At 36.7% G+C, this 22,605-nt stretch overlaps 1 protein-coding gene across 12 annotated transcripts in view; it reads right to left on the bottom strand.

Moving 5' to 3' along the window:
• ITSN1 (intersectin 1) overlaps window positions 1-22,605 on the bottom strand; it is a 180,539-nt gene that overhangs the window by 87,837 nt on the left and 70,097 nt on the right. For 11 of the 12 annotated variants that reach the window (XM_039857557.1, XM_039857552.1, XM_039857561.1 and 8 more), the window contains 7 exons: window positions 20,468-20,605; window positions 18,768-18,883; window positions 15,562-15,824; window positions 13,463-13,612; window positions 13,235-13,375; window positions 6,993-7,080; window positions 6,707-6,846 (listed from right to left, as the gene is read on the bottom strand). In XM_039857557.1, coding sequence (XP_039713491.1) covers window positions 6,707-6,846; window positions 6,993-7,080; window positions 13,235-13,375; window positions 13,463-13,612; window positions 15,562-15,824; window positions 18,768-18,883; window positions 20,468-20,605 — 1,036 coding nt within the window. Of the gene's footprint in view, window positions 1-6,706; window positions 6,847-6,992; window positions 7,081-13,234; window positions 13,376-13,462; window positions 13,613-15,561; window positions 15,825-18,767; window positions 18,884-19,176; window positions 19,212-20,467; window positions 20,606-22,605 lie in introns of those variants that run through there. The other variant, XM_039857562.1, reaches the window with a different exon arrangement.

Below are 22,605 nucleotides of genomic sequence, written 5' to 3'. Positions count from 1 at the left end.
AATATAGAGAAGAATCCACCTGAACAATATATATGAGATTCCTTTTCATGAACATTACTTTGCATAAAGGCTGGTGAAGGAAGAAAAAAAGTAACTAGCAACAAGGGGCCTAAAAAAGACCAGCATTTAAAGGAAATTTACTGCTAATTTGGCCACGTAACTTTTTTGAAGAATTACTCTGCTTCTGATTTTTGCTTCAGGCTGTCTTGCAAAAGAGAGACAAAAACAAACATCCCTTGATTAATTACTTGAAATTCATGGATCCAACACTAAAAATCAAAATAAGGACACATCTCTTATGTTTATGATAACGTTTGTAGCATTAAAATTAAATGGACCACATAGGAAACTGATCTAGGAATCAGCAGTGGAAATTTCAGGGTTTTGCTTTGTCTAAACCTAATACCTACGGAGGAGTGCTTATATATAAATAAACATCCCTTTATTTCTCACCCAGGGATATTATGTAGCAACAACATCAGAATTTTTAAAAGGCCTTTTGAGTCTTAAATTACAGTAACTTATCCCAGTTAAGTGGCTATGAAACAAATTGAAAGCTATTTTTAAAAGGCAATCCACAAACCCAAAGAGGGTAGGGAAACCTGTACCTGGGTAGAAAAATCTGAAAAATAACTAAGTATTTCAAAACATAGAAACTGTACTGAAATCAAGGTAAATCGATACTGCATTTGTCACAAAATTATAAAATGTGTTCATTCTTGATGCATTAAAAGTGGGAGAGTATAAAAAATACATCAGTTATTTAAATGCAAAGAAAGAATATATTAATATTTAAAGACATTTGAAATATTACTTCTAAATATGAAGTCAATATTCAACCTAATAGTAAGTCCAATTCCCCAAGGCACGAATTGGCAGTCAGTGCATCCTAAGTGCTACTGGAGAGCCAAAGGGAAATGCACTGGGACATGTGTGTAGTGTGGTATGTGCACATGTGTAAAAGTGTACATGTGTGAGAAGGGGCGAGGGGTTAGGTGGACAGAAAGGGAAAAAGAGCTAGAAAATCCTGTCCTCTCTGTAGTAGAAGAACTAATGAAGAATCTTCTCTCATGTTTTCCTTATGTTATCAGAAAGAGAAAACTGACTCCATTTTGTCCCGAAAGTCTGAGTTTTCCCAAAGTGTCTCAGCTTTATTTACAAAGCAACATTCCATTATTTTAAACGCCTGTCATTCTAAAAGATAAAATTGTCAAGGGGTTTGGCTAAACGAGAAAAATTAAAAAAGAAAACATTTTTTCAAAAGATTGAGCTTTGCTTTTTTCTCTTTCCCAAATCATTTTTTTGTTAAATATTTTTTAATCTCAAAAAACAAACAAAAAAACTCCCCAAAAAACAATAAAAAAAACCCAAGCTATAACTAAAAGACGCAACCCAATCGACCAAAAAGCCTACTGGGATGGCACAGAATCTAATATACGACATCTGTTAGCTATTTTGAGTCTTGGGAGTGTTCTAATTATTTTCCTGCATTCAAGGAATCTGTGTAAAGTTTCCACAATCACGAGTACATTGAATGAGAGAGAATTTTATTACTTCTGTGCAGAAGAGGTCTTTTCAAAACAATCATAGAGGTAAAAATAAAATTTAATCTTAAACAAAATAAGATAGCAAACCATGAAGCAGCCAAACATTACTCTACCGATATGAGAAAACAACGTTGTTATTTGAATTCACACTGATTTCTCTTGCTGTCTCTGCATCTCCTCTTTCTGGATCTTTTTCTTTCTTTGTTTCCCTTCGCATGCATTTTTTTTCCTGACTTCTCATTCTGTTCTGCAGTTCCTTCTCCAGCTCTTTTCTTTTTTCCCCTGGTTGCTAAACATTTTGCCTTTCACTGCCTTCATAATGAATGAGACTGCCATGAAAGCAAGTGTCTGAAACCAAGAGCATAAAAGCCTCAGTTAAGCCGAGAACCTTATTCACTATAACTAGCATTTTCATTTTAACAATTCAGTTCCTAGGAACAATTTTTAAGACAGGTATCATTACAGGCAGAATTTATATTTCCAATGGCCTCTTGTGTCTAATTTAGGAAGCCTGGATTTCCCAAGTATATTAAAGAATATAATGATGAATTCTGAATTAGTCCTACTCATATTTTGCTAATACTGTCCACTTTTGCAATAGTATACTGACTATAGTACTGCTTCCCATATGATGGAAATTGCATATAAACAAATAATCACTGAGTGTTCTGTTTCAGATTTTTGAAGCCAAGTGGCAAATTCAAGAATCTATGATGCTTGTTATAAAGACAGGGCTACGGTATACAGTACCTTATCCAGACTGTAATTAGGAGCCTCCACCATCACACACACACTTTGTCAAGAGGAAAGATGCACTCATACAGCACAATTAACAGTAACTGATCACTATCAGCTTTTACAAAGAAGGCTTAGCATGTCACGGTAAAGGCTATCTTAGACACTGAGCACTCATCTGCACGGGGGGAAACTGAAGCACAGAGCTGGAGGTGGTTCATCATTCTTAGCCTGAGAAAGATGCGCGTTGCCTGAGTAGGGCATGGAGACCTTTAGAAAGAAGTCTAAGTGGATGACGCAGCCCAGGAAAACTGCCAGGCACTGCGACACTGCCCCCTCCATTGCCACTGACTGGAAGAAAGAAATGCTCACATGTAGAACGCTATTCACATTAGGACTTGTCCAGCACACACCAACTAGATGGGAACGGATAAGAACTCAACTTTTCGACATGAAACACAACACCTAGTCTCTTTATGTAACAGATTCTCTTTACTTGGTATCCATTTCAATGGAGCCTTGAAAACGAGAAGCTATACTTTACAATGCTGCTCTATGTAGGTAAGACATTAAAATACAGAACATTAAGCTATTGGTGCCAAGGAAGATTTATAGAAACGACTAACATTGCCATGGGCCAGGTGAAGTCAAGTGCTACTGTCCAAAAGTCTCTATTGGTAATGTTATTTCATACCTGTTGGAACTGTAATTTTATGCCCATAACTAAGCACTGTATGTAAGAAAAACAATTAGCAGAATGACTGTGATCTTTAGACACACAGATTCTCCAAAAAACGTTGAAAGTTTTCACTTTCCTATAAAATGAGGTAAAAAGAGAAAGTCATATATAATAACTTCAAATTGATGTTTCTAGAATATGAATATGAGAAGGCTATTGACTCCTTAGCATGATAATAGATTTGCTGCATATAGAGGACATTTTAAAAGCAGAAAATTATGGTGAACAAATTTGATCCACTGAACTAAAACTACTTTAAGAAGTATTCATTGATGCTAGCAATAATTACTGACAAAATCAGTTCTTTCTGGTTAATTCACTGGTTGAACACTTTTATTTGATAATCAGAAAGCTGAAATCTCCTGTTTACAGAAGAGGCGGCATAAGTACAGAGGCTGCCGTCAGGGAGATTGGGGCACAAGAGCCTCAGTTCCTCAGTGTGCCATCGCTTCCCCCCTTCTCCCACTCTTTCCTTTTCTACAGACGTACAAAAGCAAGGTTTATTTGCTACAGTGAGATTCCTGTTTCCTTTCTCAAGTCATTCTTGGTTTTGGGTGATAAATTTGAAAAACAACGATACGTGTCTGGAATATAAAAGTATCACACCGATAAAGTAAATGTTTATTAAAATGCATGACAAATAGCCTTTTCTGAAAGGTAAGAATGAGTCTTCATTTCTCTGAGATTAGACAGAAACATAAAGGTCCAAGACTCTAGAGATCTTATGTTCCACGGGCCTGGACCTAGACTCGCTTAACAATCACCAACCATAACTCTAAATATGCTTTATATTTTCAATATGTTCCCACGTGTATGAAACAAACATCTATTAACCTGACTGTAAAACTAATTTTTTTTTCCTCTTTAATTAATGACTTGAGAATTTCCATCATTGGTTATCAGAACTTGGGTGAGGAGGCAGGAGTGTAATTCTTCCTGAATTGGAGGAAAAGGGAGAGACCCTCAAAAGAAGAATGAATCTGAACAAGGCATCTGGTAGAAAGGACTAACTCAGATTGTATGCTTTTTTTAAGGAGAAAAAAAAAATTACAGAATGTACTGGATATGAGTTTGTGCTTCAAAATAAGTAAATGGCTTATTGCAAATAGTTTTGTATCAAAGAAACGTGAAAATTGGTTTTTGCTAAAGGTAATTGTCATGTATGGAGCGGCCACTGAACATAGGTTCAATGTTCTGGTCAACTAATTCAAATTTTTTTCACTCCATAACGTTATTTCTCCAGTGTCACAAGCCAGTAATGAGTGAATCACACTTTCTTTTTCTAGGTGAACCATCTACGTGGATATAAAAGAAAACCGCTAAGTCCTAACTTCTTTTCTGTACTCTCCAGCAGGTTTCCTTTTCGGAGAGGAAGGTTTAGGAGACAGCAAATCCACACCATCAACTTAGATGCGTAGAATGACCCGACGACCGCCAGTGTTTCACTCCCAGCCTCTAGGCAGAAGTACTTTTGGCATCGTTAGTGCTGTTAAGGCACGGCTGCAGCAAGAGAGGCGTGGAAACAACCCTAACAGCCAGAATGCTCACTCTCCTGGCCCACCTCATCCTATAAGAGATCACAGCTGTTAATGAACACATGCTCTCGAGTCAGAAACAAAATGCTTCGTGTTTTCCAATGTGGCTAAAACGAAGAACAGTAGGCAGGAGACAGAGACCAAATTTTAAATTTGCCTCTGAGTGGTCTCAATCGAATTATAAATCTTTTGATTTTTCAATTGAACTATTTCTGTTTTGGTTTCACCAGATTTTAGAGGAATACTAGAAGTTAATAACTGTAAGGCAATATAACACTAAGCCCTCCGAATAGGTCCTTAAATAACAAAACGACATAGCTGTAATGGCTTGTGAATTTTTTTTTTACTCTTCACATCAACGTAAAGTAATAATAGGAAACCAAAATAAAAATTAAGACAGAAAGAAATGTTCTTATTTAAAAATTAGTATATTTGGAAAAAGAGGCCTACTGGGATAAAGGGCTAAAATTAGCCTTTGTATAAGCAACTCTCTAATAATGAAGGCAGCGTTAGTCAATCAAACACAGTAAGAGTGAATCTCACCCCATTTCAAGGGTGTTCTCTCTAGCAATGGCAACAGCAATTCGAGAGCCAAAAACCATCCATAAATCATCTAGGCATTTGTAAAAACTCATTCACTAGAGTATCATTTTCTAATATGTGAACTTTGTTTTGTGAGTCAAATTTCTAGAAAAGGAAAACTTAAAAAAAAAAAATCCTTCCCTCTCCTTGTTGTAAATTAAAAAGGAATCTTAAGACAGAAATCTGGACTATTGCTTGGGTTCAGAAGATATCTGAATACTTAACAGTTTATATTCCGAGAGACTATTAAAAAGCACTGTGAGCCTGCCAATGGTATTATGTTCTTTTTGCTTGAAACAGTAGCAAGTCACAATGAGAGTCAATGTTGTCATTTCAACTGTTCTTATTCAGGAGACAGAGAACTTACATCTGTACTTTCCATATTTACATATCACATGTAATCATATACGTACAAATACAGAACATATATGTATAGCACAAACACACACACATTCTATGTTAAGCGTGAAAGCAAAGTGAAGGAAAATACTAAGTTGACTCTAACCATATTTCCCCTAAGAGCACTTTCCTGGAATTGTACAACTGAGAAAGTTCATTACCTATTAGGGGTGGAAGATGGAGGGAAATGGCAGAAATACCTCAAACTCGGATGTCTAGACAGTTTGGCCTAGAATCTCAATTCAAAGTTCAACTAAAAATCTCAAATATGCTTTCTAATTTCTTTCTATTTTTAGTAATAAGGAATAGCTTTACTTTTTTCCTAGTTTCAAAAGCTAAATTAACTTAAAGGTTTAAGTTAGAAAAGGAAAATGAATATTCAAAAATGTGTAATATCCAATTTAAGAACGTAATTGATAAAAACACCAATATCTACTTAAATCTTAAGTACATGATCGCTGCTGATAGAAAATGAACTGCTTGCATTGTGGTATTATTATAAGGTAAGCATTAACATTCCTACGATGATAAAGTTATAAAGTTAAACTGAAAGCATCAAATCAGAAGAAGGCTGTGATAACCACCTTTACATTCCCGAAGAGTTTTGGCATTTTCTTGAATTTTACTGTGTAATGTGACAAAACCATATACTACTTCTGCCAGAGACAAAAGCAATTACTCCATTAAATAATAAAAAGTTTAAAATTGAAGCAACACAATAAAGATCTACATTCAAGCACAATCCTGAAGGCAAGAAGTGGCAGAAAAATTCTTAATTTTAAAAGTGAAAGCAATCCCTTTTTAGTAGGGACATAAAACAAAGAACATAAGAAAGACAAAGCTTCTGGGGCCTCGCTTTTGGAATTCAACTTGATGCAGTTACCAACAAAGGGATGAAGATGTGTAAACATGTAATTCAAGTTAGAGATAGATGTCATGGTGGAGCCACTCACTCAGCCATAGTTCATAGATGCCAAATTCATTTTTATATTCTAAAGGAGAAAAATGCAATTTAGATTATGTAACGTTCATCTATAAATGTGAAGGCTTTCAAGAAGGCTCATGAAACAGCATAATAAATTTTTCTGCCTGGGATTAAATATCAACTAATCATCGATTTGAAAAATTAAAGGGTAGGACATACACGTTGGAGCACACACAATAATTACCTTCAGCTGATTGTTGAAAATATCAATCTCCTGTAGTTTTGATCTAGTTTCTTTCTCAACTTCATCCAGTTGGTCTCGTAGCTGCTGTCGAGCTAGTTCTTTTGCTTCTAAGGCTCTTTTGAGTGTAAGAAGTGAATCTCCTATTTTAGAAAAACATTGTAATAGTTAAAAAAAAAAAAAAAAGGCTGGCAGTGAGGAAAAATAGCTTTTGATGATCCCTTTTCGCTTAAAAAAAATTCTTCTCAGTAAAAAAGGAAAAGAACAATTTAAAAAATAAAACACCTACTGTGCAAACTGTTCTGCTGTACTTGTTTTAATTGGTCATTGAGTATCTGCTTTTCTGGAATAAGTCTTCCAAGCATTTGCTGAGACTCCTAGGAGAGACGGGGGAACAACAGTGAATGGGGTGGGGGAAACTTCTAGGTGTAGATTCAACGTCCAAGCTGTCACAAGTCAGTTTTCTGGCTCCTCAAAGATTCTTCTAATCTCATCCCAAATCCTCTACGGGTGAAACGGCATTTAATCGCTAGTCAGGGCGATTCCTCCTTTCTTGCCAATGAATTCACTGTTTGCCAAACGTTTTTCACTGAAATAAAGTTAAGACAGTTATAGCTCCCTTGATATTTCTTAAATTTTTGTTGACTTACTGCCTATTTAGAAGCTTAAAAAAAAAATGTACTCAGTGGAAGAAACTGAAAGCAACGATCTCAAATGCACTGGGATCAAATGCAATTGCGGCGACCCTGTTGTCTGTAAACTGACTCAGGAGTTTAAGAGAAACTATTCTGTTCTGAACTTTGATACTTGATAGGGCTCAGTAAATAACTAAGGTTTATCTACTACACACCTGAAGCTGGAAACACAAATCAAAGAGATTTTTAATAAGAATCTTAGCTGCCACGTGTTTTCCATCGCTCGAGATGGAGCTACAATTTTCAAAAGGCAGACAAAAAATCTTGAACAAACTATTTTTTAACTGACCTAAGAAAAAAGCTAAACCACACTGTACAATTTTATTTGGAGTGTTCATGGGTGACCTGTGGAATTATCCTATACAGTTTCTATACATTTCAGTAAAATGACAGCCTTTGCAGCATATAATAAGGAATACTTGACTTTGATTTTTATTTTTATCTTGATTTTTAAAAAAAGATCTGTATGTACTGATTTTGGTTTGAAAAATAAAAATGACTTAATTAAAATTTTTCATCTGAGGCTAAGAATCAGTCCTTTTTCAAACCACCATCTTTAGATTCAGACTGGCCTATGTGTAATAAATCTTTGTGTACGATGTGCCTGAATGGTAGAAAAATTTAGCTCTACAGAGAGGATTTGGAAGCAGCTTTTCATGTGAATAATCCCTGCACACGCCCAAAATCTGGACAAAATAGAATACACAAATCAGATTGTTTTCCCCGAAAACAACTGAGCTTCTCTTACTCTCCTCAGCAAATTAAGGCAGGGCCTCTTACCTAACGCCAAAGTTTCCTCCCTGAACTAAGACAAACAATAAAGTGTCAAGACGAAGGCTGACTCAGATCAGAGAGATTGTTTTACTTTAAACATTACTTTTAAATGCCAACCCAAGTTTCTAAAATGAGTCAAATCGATATGAATGGCTACCTGACTCACTTACATAGCAAACATCTGCTAATTCCAGTAAGGAAAGGGAACCAAATCTCATTGCCTACTAGGTACCTGATTTTCTTCAAACCATGTATTATTTTTTACTTCACCATTTTTTCAGGAACCCTAATTTGTATTTGGTTATCAATACAGGAACATGCTAAGTGTCAATTTTAAATAATAAAAACATGTTTAGTCACAGCACATTCAGTGAGATAATAAATAAGCACATGGCTGTTAACTCCTACATTTTCCAAAGGAATATTTTATGAAATTTCTCATAAAGAGTTCATGAAAGACATACAGAGAGAGCTGCCATATAGAAAAGATGCATGCATATTTTAATATTTCCAAACAATTTCTAGCACTAAACGTCTGATACTATTTACATTATATGTCTTATCCAAACATTCCAAACTGATTAGGACTTCAAAGTACATGAAACAACAGTTGACAGAACTGAAAGGAAAACAGACAAATTTATACTGTTAGAGATTTCGACACTCGTCTCTCAGCAGCTGAATGAAGGCACAAAATCAGTAGGGACGTAGAAGACACAAACACCATGAATTAACTTGAGATGACTGATGTTTGGGGACGTTCTACCCAACTACAACAGAGTATACATTCTTTACAAGAGCATATGAAATATTCACCAAGACAGATCACACACTGAATCATAAATTAAGTCCCAGTAAACTTAAAAAGACTGAAAAGAATTGAAACCATACCGAGTACACTCATAGATCATAATATAAATAAATTAGAAATCAGTAAGATATCTGGGAAAAAATCTAAATATTTAGAAACTAAACAGCATAATTCTAAATTCATCAATGAAGAAATGGCAAAAGAAATCAAAAAAGATTTGAATTAATACGAAAACACAGCATATTAAAAATTTGTGATATATGGCTATGACAGTGCTTAGAAGAAAGTTTATAGCTTAAAATGTTTACATCAGAAATTAATAAAGGTCCAAATTCAATAATGTAAGCTTCCTCTTTATGAAGCTAAGGAAAAGCAAATTAAACCAAAAATAAGTAGATAGAAAGAAATAATAAAGGGCCTCAATAAATGAAATAGAAAACAGACATATCACAGAGAACAAAAAAATCAATAAAACCAAGAGCTTATTTTAAAAAAAAAAAATCAATAAAACCGATAAAGTTCTAGCTAAATTGGCGGAGTAAAGAGAGGAGGAAGAGAAGGCATGGGAGAAGGGAGAGGAAAATTTGGAGGGGGAAAGAGGAGGTACAATTCTTAATACCAGGAATGAATTCTTAACACCACTATAAATACTACACTTCCAAAGAATAAGAGACTATTGTAAACAACTTTATACAGATAAATTTGATAACTTAGATAAAATGGATAAACTCATTGAAAGGTACAAATTATTAAAGCAGACTCAAGAATAAACAAAATCTGAACAGCCCTATATCTACTGAATAATTTTTACAATTAAAAGTCCTACCACACAGAAAGTTCTAAGCCCAGGTGAATGACACCAAAATTTGAAGAAGAAATACCATTTCAACACAAACGTTTTTAGAAAGTAGAAAAGAGAGAATGTTCTCCAATTTTTTTCAAATTTATTACCCTGAAACCAAAACTAGACAAGGACATTACAAGAAAAGTATAAGCTAATACCCCTCTAAATTTAAATAAAAACATCCTTAACAATAATAGCAAATTGGATCTAGTAAAATATTTTTTTAAATGGTAATACACCATGACCAAGTGTGCTTTATCCCAGGAATGGGAGGTTCGTTTAACATTCAAATTTCAACCAAAGTAAATCGTTATATTAACAAAAGGGGGAGGAGGGGGGAGAAAACATCTCAATAGATGCAGAAAAAAAAAGCCACATGACCCAATGTGACATCTATTCATAATAAAAACTCTCAGTAATAAAGGAACAAGAGGGCAGTCCCTCAGCCTGGTAAAGGGCATCTCTCAAAAAACCTACAATTAAGATCATACTTAACGGTGAAGACTGAATCCTTCACCCCTAAGATCAAAAACAAGACTCTCACCATTTCTACTCACACAGTGCTGGGGGTTGTGATCAATGTAGTTAAGACCAAAAAAAAAGTATATAGATTGAAAAGTAAAAAAATAAAGCTTTCTTTATTCACAGACAATGTTTATGTACATAGAAATTGTAAGGAAGCTAAAAAAGAGATATCAGAATAAATATGTTAAGCAATATTATAAATATAAGGTCAATACATAAAAATAAATTCTATTTCTATATATTGGCATCAAATTGGAAAATGAAATAACATCAAAAACCAGGAAATACTTAGGGTTAAGCTTTACAAAATATGTACAAGACTTATACACTGGAAACCACAAAACACTGTTGAGAGAAATTTATAATATAAAAACCTAAATAAAATTGAGAAATATAAGATTCAATATTGAGAAATATAAGATTCAATGAGAAATATGATTCAAAATTGAGAAATATAAGATTCAATATACAATAAAATTGAGAAATATAAGATTTAATAAAATTGAGAAATATAATTCTTCCCAAATTGATCTATAAATTCAATAAATGCCAAACAAAATCCTAAGTATTTTTGTAAAAACTGAAAAACTGATTCTAAAACTTATGAGGCAATGTAAAGGACCTGAAATTGCCAAAATAATTTGAAAAAAAAAAATTGACGACCTCACAGTAATTGATTTCAAAAATTATTACGAAGCTACGGTTATCAACAGAGTGAGGACTGGTGAAAGGATAGACATAGATCAATGGAACAGAATAGAGTCCAGACAGTTACAAACATAGTCAATTGACTTTCAACAAGCTCCCAAGGTAATTCAATGGGGAAAATGATGGTGTTTGCAATAAATGTTGCTGAAACAACTGGACATTGGTATGGAAAAAAAACGAACTTCAATCCTTACCTTATATAAAAATCACCTTTAAATGAATGATAAATCTAAACACGTAAATAAAACTACAAAACTCCCAGAAGAAAATATAAGAGAGAATACCTGCAATCTTGGGATGCTCAAAGATTTTTTAGGTGGAACACAAAAACCATGAGCCATAAAAGAAAAAAATTAGTAAGATGACCTTTATCAAAATTTAAAACTTCTGCCCTTTAAAAAACACCGTTAGAAAAAAAAAGAGGGGGAGGCAGTGGGGGGCAAGCCACAGACTGGGAGAAAATATGTGCAAGGCATATATCTGACAAAGGATTTGTTATAAGAATGAAAAACTTACAATTCCATATAATAAACAATCCAATAAAAATAGGCAAAAGATTTGTTCACAAAAGACATACACGAGAAGATACATGCCAATGCACATATGAAGTGATGCCCAACAACATTAGTCTGCAGGGAAATATAAATTAAAGAAAGACACTTTTACACACTCCCCAGAAATGTTAAAACTAAAAATGATGACAATACCAAGTGTTGGCAAGGATGAGGAACACGTGAAGCGCTCACACGCTGCTGGTGAGAATGCAGAACAGTATAATCGCTCTGGCAACAGTTTATGGTTTCTTATAGGGCTAAGTATACACTTATATGACACAAAAATTCCACTCCTAAAATTTAAAGCTAAGTTAGATGCTAAGAGAAATAAAACATATTTCCACATAAAAACTTGTAAATAAATGATCCCTGCAGTCGTATTCATAAAAGTCCAGAACTGGGAAGAACGCAAATATCAATCGACAGGTGAATGGATAAATAAGGAAATACTATTCAGTGATAAAAAAAAAAAAAGTACTGATTCACTCAACAATATGGATAAACCTCAGAATCATCATGCTGAAAAAACTAGCTAAGTCACAGAGTTCAAAAATGATCATCTTTCACAATGACATGCAGAACAACATCGGCGTGAATTTGATGCTCTGCCCCCAGCGCAACACTGAAACCAAATGAGATATTATGACAACTTAGTGGTCAACTCTGCATAGGCAATAAAATAAAAGTAGAACTGCTTATAGTACTCCATCACGTCCCCAACTATTCCCTATACGTATACCTCTCATACTCCCCCAAAACGCTTAAACTGTACTTCTTTATTGTCATTATCATGGTACCACCAAAGTCCCGTGAACGGACTAAGGTCCTACATGATCCAGCCCCACCTTCTCCAACCACAGAGGTCTCCTTGCTGTAACCTGCATCCCAGAGACCAGCTACAGCCACAGGACTTTCGCACTGCTAGAGTTTACTCTGCCAGAGAGCCAGATGGCTCAGCTGCTCAGCTCTCTTTCAAGACTTTGCTCAAACGGAACTCTCACAGAGAAGCTTGTCCTTACCACCTTGCTTAAAATTAACCTCCCCCAGCGGGGAGAGTGGGAGGTCGATGAGGTAAAAGGGGTCAAATATGTGGTGACAGAAAGAAATCTAACTATGGGCAGTGAACGCACAATGCAACATATATATGCCTTACTGTTGTACTGTACACCTGAAACTGACTGGATTTCATTAACCAATGTCACCATAACAAACAAATAATTAATTAAAAATAAATGAATAAAAGTGCTCATTATATCATAGAAAATAAAACAGAATAAAAAAAATCAGAGCCCTCCCTAACCTGACACTCTCTCTCTCTCTCTTCCCTACTCACCCTCCAGAGCACTTTTCATCACCTGACAGGTACATAACTTGCCTTATTTTGTTAGTTAGTGGACAGAAGATAAGCTCCATGAGGGCAGGGGTCTCCTTTGCTCTTCACTGATGGATCATCAGTGCCTACAAAAGCACCTGGCCCGGCATACGGGCCAACACACTGAGATCGTTTACTTGACAACCTACTTTTCAGGCAAGGAGCTGGTCTACTTCATCATCATTTCCCAGAGCCCCAGCACACGGTAGATGCTTGATGCTAAGCTTCTAAGGGACATATTTTCTCACCTGTAATTGCTGCTGTAGATGGGTGATTTCAGCAATTCTCAACTCTCTGGATTTGTTTGTACTCTCAATTTCTTGCCTTTGGGTCGTCAAACGACATCTGATATCTTGAAGTTTTCCTTCCAGTTGATGCTTTTTATCATTCTTTAACAAATGAAAAATAATATAATTTATTACCATTTATTTGTTCGATGTTAATATATTCCCAAAGCATAATCAAACATCACTCACTAGAGCTTCTAATTCAAATTCCAAAGTCTTTTTCTTTGCTTTCAGTACCACTATGTCCTCTTGTTCTTTGTTTCTCTGATTTAATAGTTCTTGTCTTCGATTTCGTTCCCATTCGAGTTGTCGTTGCCTTTCAAGTTCTCGTTTTGCGGCCTGTGACACACACAAACAGATGGTGAATTTTACAGTTCTTACACTATACTATGTCGCTTAAAAAATATAACATCTAGTAATTCTTTTCTTTCAGGGATGACGTTTTATTAAACATTATAAGAAATTCTATTACAAAATAGCAAAACAACATTTATACAAATACAGTATTCCCTCTATGGGAAAAAGAATATTTCCAAAAACTATCATGTTTACATAAGATGGAAACAGACAGGATCATCTGACCATTAGAATTCAATTGTTTATGCATTCAAGAACACTTGATGCGCTAAATAAAATTGTTCTTCCGCATTTATTGACTCATAAGGAGCAAGGAAAATGTCTTTATTAAAGTCAAACTGAAATCCCCAGAACAGAAAAAAACAAACAAAATTTTCTTCCATCAAATGAGTAATTATCATTTCTTCCATCAAATGAGAAATTACTACAGGATATGTATCCCCTCTTTTCAAAAGTTCATGTTATGCCACTTTGCTTTTATGAAAGACCTACATAAGTACCTGTTTTAACCAACTGAAAGAAATCCAAAGAGGCTTTTTGCTTTTATGAAAAAAGGTAAAAAACAAAAATAGCATTCAGCATTTGATTTGTGGCAAGCCGTTACACAGGTAGTGGCACCCACAGAAGCGAGAGTGGCCCCGCCAAGCCCCTTCCCTGGGAACTACATTCGGCATCTCAGCATCAAGCCGCCATAGCTGTGAACCGTGTCTTTGAGCGTCTGTGCTTTACTTCCATCTGTTTTGTGCGGCCCTTAGCAAGATGTGTCCTAAGCTAATGTATCAGAAAACCTAAGAGAGCTTGTTAAGGGTGTTACACTTAGCATAAAACTGGACATAAGTAAGCATACTTGGTATGATTTGGTAGGTTATTTTAGGGGTCTGTAAACACTCGAAACCTTTTCCATACGAATTAACGGTGATTGCTTCTTCACTTTACACCATTTCACAGGAACACGCTACTTTTGGAGAGTGGGGAAACCTCCATCCCTCTAATCATTCATTTCCATTTTACCACAGAAGGTTCTGTAATTTCTCTGGCGATATTAGCTCTTCAAAGCTGACTGCGTGCTGCTAGGCAGACTACCTGTCAATGCACCTGACATTCTTTACTATGATTAGTTCTTATGTACCTGTAAGGGCCTGGAGGAGAGATGGAGTACCCATTCACCTCCACGTCTCCAAGGACTATCAAGGCCTGGCACACAGCAAATGCCTATTAAATAATTCTTAATAGTCTAAAATTTCTTCTTTCCTTTTTTTTACATTGAAAGAAAGGAAAGTTATCTATCTTTTGGTTGCCCATTCTGGAAATTAAATTCCTGTATCTGTGCATGTCTGCCTGAATAAAAGGCAACGAGTTTCCTAAAGCAATTAGCAGGAGTTGAAATGAAAGTTTTAATTAAAAAAAAAAAAATTCCCTATCTTTGAAATATATTTCATTCACATAAGAGAATCATGGCATTGCTTTGTGCAGCAATATACTAAAATTGTAAAGACAGACAAGAGACTGGCTTGGCCCCTGTCGAGGCATGGTACCAAATCTATGAACCCTTCCATAGGATGTGGTAAAGATTTCCTAAACATATTTTTTAAAGTGAAAGCCAGACACAAAAAGGCCACATATCGTATGATTCCACGTATACGAAATGTCCAGAATAGGCAAACCTATATATATAGAAAGTTAATCAGTGGTGGTTAAGGGCTGGGGGAAGATGGGAAAGGGGAGTAAGGGCTTAATGGGTAAAGAGTTTCTGGGGTGACAAAAATGTTTTGGAATTACACAGTGGTGGTGATTTCTCAACTTTGTGAATATACTAAAACTACTGAATTGTAAAAAGAAAAAAAAAGACTGTATTAACATAGTACTTGAGTAATTCTACGAGGGGGCGTTCAAGAGCACCTGCTGGTTGCCCGCTGGCCCGTCGTGCTTACCTCCCTCCTCTCGATCTCCTTCCTCCGCTCCTCCTCTCTCTGCCGCTCCAGCTCCCGCTGCTTTTCCAGCTGCTTCTCCAGCTCCAGCTGTCTTCTGCGCTCTTGCTCCTGGCGCTCCCGCTCCTTCCGCTCCTGCTCCGCCCGCTCTAGCTGTGCCAGGCGCTCCTGCTCTTTCCGCTGTTGCTCCAACAGAGCCTGTCTTCGCTTTTCCAGTTCCAGATTGCCACGTTCGAAATTCTCACGCTTCTTATCTTCAAATGTTACTTGAAAACAAGGAACCAACAATTATGAAAAGTCGTGGCATTCAACACACCATTTTGGAAGGAAAAACTCAATGGCATATTTGCGATTTGTAGTAGAAACACAAACCAGAACTCCCTAAGCTTCCTTTCTGCCTCTGCCCTTGTTAATAAGCGCTATGAAAATACCCTGCGCCTAACCTCTGCTTACGCTCTCCCCTCCATGATGAATGCCTATCCTAGTGTTCAAAACACCAAACCCCGTTTCCAGAATAATCTATCTATAGCAATTATGCATCATCACCCAACTCCTTTCTTTCCCTGTTATTCTACCCTTTCCCTTCTCCATGACCTTGATTCAGCAACTGATCCCCGTCTCTTCTGTACCATGAATCTCTCCCTTAGCTTATAACTGCATGGATGTGTTTTCTATTCTAACAAACAGCAATTTCTGAGAGCAAAGGTAGGAAGGTAAGTATCCTGTGTTTCACACTGAAAAACAAGCTGTGCCCTAATCGTTATGCAGATCGCATTCAGTACAATATTTTCCTAATTCATTATTCTCAGGTCAATCATTGCTTTCTAATCCTTGCTAACACTTTATATCCATTTTACTTTATTATTTTTTTAAATTCCATCCTCCGGGTCCTTTACTATGTTTTCAGCAGTGTCCATTATTCAGTTTTGTGTTTGCCTCACATGCTTCTCCTTGGAACCAACTCCAGACGAGGGGAGCTCTCAACGCCAGCCCGCGTAGCATGCATCCCTATTGTTCCCAATCTATTTCAAGAACTGTCACTTCACACTGTCTTGAGATCTGCAGCTGTGAGTGCCTTTTCTTGGCTTATTCCCACATTCCTGTTCGGCCTTCACTGCCTTAGACAGACTTTCCTCACACACTGCAGTTAGGGATTCGAGATCAAAGATGGCAAATGTGTTTCAGTTTTTTCTTCTTGCTCCTTTAGTAATTTCAGAGCAGGCAGCAGCCCATTCACTAGGCCACCTTAAAACTGAAAGTCCCCTCAGCCTCAGAAAGGAATGAGGTACACATGCTACGATGTGGATGACTCTCAAAAATATTATGCCCAGTGAAAGAAGCCATGCATAAAAGGCCATCCATTGTGTAATATCATTTATATGAAAAATCTAGAATAGGTAAATTCGAAGGGACAGAAAGCAGACGGGTCGTTACCAGGGGCTGAGGAGAAGGGGGACTGGGGAGTGACTGGGTACAGAATTTTCTTTTGCGGTGATAAAAGTGTTTTAAAACTAGATAGAGGTGGTGGTCGCACAGTACTGTGAATGCACTGAATGCCACTGTTATGGACTAAATGTGGCCCCCCAAATTCATATGTTAAAGCTCTCACCCCCAATGTGATGATATTTGGAGATGGAGCTTTAGCAATCAGGTTTAAAATAAGGTCATCAGGGTGGGGCCCTCATGATGAGATTAGTGGCCTTATAAGAAGAGGAAGAGAAGGCTTTCTCTGTCCCCAAGTGAGGATGTAGCAAGAAGGCAGCCAACAGCAAGCCAAGAGCAGAGCCCCCACCAGGAACTGAACTGGATGACGCCCTGCTCTTGGACTTCCTGCCTCCAGAACTGTGAGAAATTTCTGCTGTGTAAGCCACCCAGACTATGGTATTTTATTATGACAGTCCAAGCTGACTAAGACAGCCACTGAACTGCACACTTTAAAATGATCGACTATATGTTATGTGAATTTTACCTTGATTAAAAAGAAAATGAAAGTCCCTATGCATGCTTTAAATTCCAATATCTGACCTTATTTCTGATACATAGGAGGCACATAATAAATGGCTGTTAAAAGAATAAACGCACGAACAAAAAGCTCTAATGTCACCGCCTGTTCAAAACTTTAAATGAATGTCTACCACCAAAAGAAAAAGAAAATTCCAAATTCTAAGGATTCCTGTCTTTATTTGCCTCTGAGTCTTTATTCTCATTATTATCAACATGAACAATTCCTCCATCCCACTGGTTATGACCCTATTCATCTTCAAGTCTCAACTCGACTGTGACCTCTTCCGCAGAGAAATAATTTCTTGTCTCTCTCAGTCTCTGCCAACCAGCCATAAGTAAGCTCTGCTGTGCATCTGTAATATTATTTTCAGAAATTTATCACATTTATTATGCACTGCTCTGATGACTGGTTATATGGACATCTTAAATCCTCAATTGTATTATGACCTTCTAGAGGGTACGGCCATGTATTATTAATATTTAGATTCTTCATTGTACTCAACATACTTGCACAAAGAGCATTTTCGATAAGTAGTTTGTCAGTGAATAAAAAAAAGTAATTTAGTTTAAAGAGGAAACTGGGAGAACTAATGTTCTGAGCAGGTCAATTAACCACCAAGCATTTTAATGCAACAAAATGACACTGACAAAGTATTTAACATAAAGAGACTCCATAATAAATTTCACTTGCTTCTTAGTATCACCTATCATCTCATCATTAATAATTCATAGTCTCCTTAGAATATTTTAATAGTATCATAGATTTATCATTGTAAAGGATGATTATTTACAATAGGTTCATATTAAATTTAAAATCACTTTATGTAATTGTTTCCAATTCTCCTGTAACATAAGAAAATAATAGTAGCAATTTGATGTTCTATTTCTGCACTGGTGGTATTCACCAACCACCTTAAAGGGTTGAGTGCTTTATAGATAACATTTATAAGATTTTTGTTTAGTAGTAAATAATCAGATTTCAATTTAAAAGCTAAAACAAAGGTGCATTAGCAGAGTATATAATGTCCTTATTTCTATGCATATATGCAAATCCAAAAGCATATTAAAAGTGTCTCCTTTCTGACTAAGGCCAGTTAGAGGAACATAGTAAGAATGTCAAAAGCTAAATTTATTTTTCCTCCATCTCTGTCTCAGAAATAGAAAATCTCTACTATGATATAACACAAATATAAAGACTGCTTTACCAGGCAATTTCTTTTCTAGTTGTTGTTGTTCATCTTCTAAAGCTGGTTCCTCTGGTAACCTCTGATCTACCGAGGTTGAGCTTATGACAGATACGCCACTGCCAGATCGAACTCTTCTGCAATTGTGGAAAAGAAGAAAAAAGAAACAAAGTCACGTAAAGCTTTCCAGGTAACTGAGCAAACAATTTTATGAAAAAGAATTTCTAAAGATTATGCCATATATCATGGTATAGCGAGAAAAAAAAAGATAAAGATTTGATCCTCACTATTTACAAAGAGTTTTTAAAAAATGCATAGTTGAACGTCATCAGATCCTGATTGCTAATTAAGCATGCTCCAACATTTAGAACCACCACCAAAATTAGGGTAATTCCCATAAAATTTCTTGTACGAGCCAAATGTCCCTTACCTAAAGGAAGGTGGCATGTATTAGGGAGTAATCATAAAGTGGCTAGTCAAGTATTTTCTGCTGTTCCCATTATCCTTTCATGAAACGTTAAATTCCTCCAAGGGAGGATGAGCAGCTCAGCTAAGTGGGAGTAGCTCTCTTCCCTTTACAAAGTCTCTCCATTTTCTCTCTTAATAAATGCATGAAATGACTACACTTAATAGCCCTTAGGGCAAATCACTTAGTTTACTGATTAGTTTTGCTTTAAACTATTACCCAGCTCTTTTAAACTGATCTACCTATCTTTTTTAAATTGTTTTTTTTTATCAGCTTCCAGTGTTGAGTCTCTCATCCTGATTCTTACAGCTGTGGGACTTTACAAACTGCCCAGCTTCTGGCTTCTTCCTCAGTCAGTTTCTTACACCTGCTTCTGTTCCACGTATGTGCTGATATAATGGCTCCAATTCTCTTACTTTTATGGAGATTTTTTTTCTACAGTCTTCCCTGACATTTGAGGAATTAGAACAGTAATTCTTATTTTTGTTTCTTCCGCTCTTCTTAGTGCTGGTAAGATCTCATAGTTGTCTTTTAAGTTGAAGCCTTAAGACGTAGTTGTCTGGGAGGGGTGTGTGCGTGGGTGTGCAGGTGCGGGGTACCAGGCACTCCTGAGTCCTTCCAGTGGGACCTTGGTGTACGCTCTCAACACCTCCACTGAGACCGGGCCTCGGACCAGGATAATTTTCTTTAATTACCTTCCTGACTATAATTTCTGCATTACCAACATTTTGTTATCTCTCGAACATGTAGAATTCACAGACAGAATCTCCTTCTTTTATTTTCTTCGTATAGGTTGATACAGTTTCACTTTGCTAAAACTTCTGGTGAGCTTCAATTATACAGATTGGTATAAAAATCACTAATCTTTCGATGTTTCACTTAACTGTTTTACTATCACGGGCATAACTCGTTTTATTGTGCTTTGCTTTATTGAGCTTCACAGATGTTGCATCGTTACAAACGGGAAGCAAGACCCTCCCCCAGCAAAAGATGGCAACTCACTTTATCGCGACACCCGCTTTATTGTGATGGTCTGGAACCGAATCCACAACATCTCTGAGATCTGCCTGTATACTCTAAGTACTTTAAAGAACAGAACAGACCCAAAATTAACACAGAACCTAGATAAGATTTTCTTGAATTCTGGATTATTTCATTTACTTGCCAGGAATAAAAACGACTATGAGATACATAGTCAACAAAGCCAAGTTTGAAATTCACTTACAATTTCTTGTACAAGCTGAATGTTCCTTACCTAAAGGAAGGTGGAATGTATTCTGGAGGCAGGACAGGAGGCAGTGGCTGGCCAGACATAGCTACATCAATTAGGTGCATAGCCAGGATAAATTCTTCTGCTGTGAGTTTTCCATCTTGATCAATGTCAGAAAGATTCCTATTCAACAAAAAGTTCATTGTCATCTAATTTCGTGAAAATGAATGCTTGCTACCATTTATGCATCAGTAATTTAAATGTTCTCTTTTCTTAATCTGACTCTAGGCCCACTGAGTTTATGCTTCAGTTTATAAAAACAGTACCTATTTCATACTACTGTTGCAAAGATAAAATGAGACAATCCACATAGTTAGGATGGTGGTCAGCATTCAACAAATGTTGACGATCACTATAACTATACTCTTCTCAATCTTTGCAAGCCTATTTAAAATGGATCATATTCTATGCTCAGCAAACTATCGGGTCAGATAGTAAACATTCGAGCTTTGCAGGACCTACAAAATCTACCACACTGAATTCTGCTGCTGCAGCTAGAAAGCAGCCATAGACCATATAGAAATGAATGGGCGTGGTTGTTTTTACAATAACAGTTCAGTAACAGTAGCAAGCCAGCTTTGGCTCCGTTGGCCAACCCTTGATCTAGGCCCATGCGGGTGGATCTTTATGGCCTTCAGCCACAGAGCCAAGGAGTTCTCTGCTCCTTCATCTCAGGATTAAATTGCCACCATTCTTCTTAATCAACTTGCCCTTGTAGCTAATTAAACAGATTTTTCCAGCACATCCAAGAATGTGATTTTACTTAACTTCTGGATACCAAGAGCGGATGCAGGACAACAAAGCTATTTACTAGAATGCTAACAGGACAGATGCTACATGGAAAACTGGCTTTGCTGATGCCATAAATCAAGAAACTCCTCTTCAATCTGAAATTTCCTCAAGTGGCATAAGCGTTTTTTGGTTTGTCTGTGTAAGTATAATTTCCACATAGTAACAGTCACCCTTTTTAAAGCACATGTCTGTGAGTTTTGACAAACACATTCAGTTGTGTAACTGCCACAATATCTAAGGCAGTTTCATCACCACCTCAAAGTCCCCTGTGTCTCTGGATAGTCGACTCTTTCTTTGCCCCCAGCCCCTGGTTAGCGCTGATCTCCTTTGTGTCCCTCCAGCTTTGCCTTTACCAGATGCCAGGTTCCCATTTTTAAACAAAACAGAGGCACAAACGAAAACCCTCCCTGCCTTACTTGTCCTTTCCTCCTTCCCATGTCCTACCACTAGCCACTCCCAGGTAAATCCAATTAGAAGGCAGTAGAATTCTCGCTTTTTCTCCCATACTTGGCTAAATAATCGCTGTAAACATTTAATTAAAATATCTTTTAACTGTGCAGAAGGAGAATATAATAACATTCTAGTAGAAAAAGTCTCAAGTATTTTCTTTTTTCAAAGAAGACAGGTTATAAATGAGATATTTAAACATTCCAATATATTCCAGTGTCAGGAGATCAACATAATAAACTGCCAATCAACCTCCATAAATGTTAGATCTTAAGTTTATATTTCAGAGGGCCCTAAGATACTGGTACATACCTGGACCAGAATAGGTCTGCATATGCCGTAGACCTAAGATGTTTATTAACTGGTCTATTATTACACTACTGCAAAAGGCAGACCCTTGAATCTAAAGCAGATGGAACCAGATGGGCAAAGGTAGCAGCACTAGAGATTGACCACTTATGAAGGAACTGTATCAATGTGCCCTGCGGCAAAATCATGAACTTAGATCGTAAGCAATAGAGACCAGGTTTAGTTCCCAGACAGAATCAATGGATAATGCATAACTGAGAGCTAAACACTTCTGAAGAAGCCATTCTGGTTAACATTTAAATGTAAGGGATCTTGTATGATCTAGGCGATGCTCACCAACAGCTTTTAAAAATCATTACAAAACAGACAAAGAGACAATGTGCCTCCTGATGGAAGTACACAGTATAATCTCTGATTATCTTGCGAAAAAAGGCGGGAGGGGACATTTGTCAATTTCTGGAGTCATTTTTAATTGTCATAACTGGAGATGGGGGTCACGCTACGGCATCTAGTAGGTAGAGGCCAGAGATGCTACTAAACGACCTTCGATGCGCTGGACAGCTCTCCACAACTAA

This window comes from Pteropus medius, unplaced genomic scaffold, assembly GCF_902729225.1.
Source record: "Pteropus medius unplaced genomic scaffold, Ma_sr-lr_union100, whole genome shotgun sequence".
Taxonomy (NCBI): Eukaryota; Metazoa; Chordata; class Mammalia; order Chiroptera; family Pteropodidae; genus Pteropus; species Pteropus medius.
Note: the sequence above shows the minus strand (reverse complement) of the source record. Positions and strands in the feature narration are given on the sequence as shown.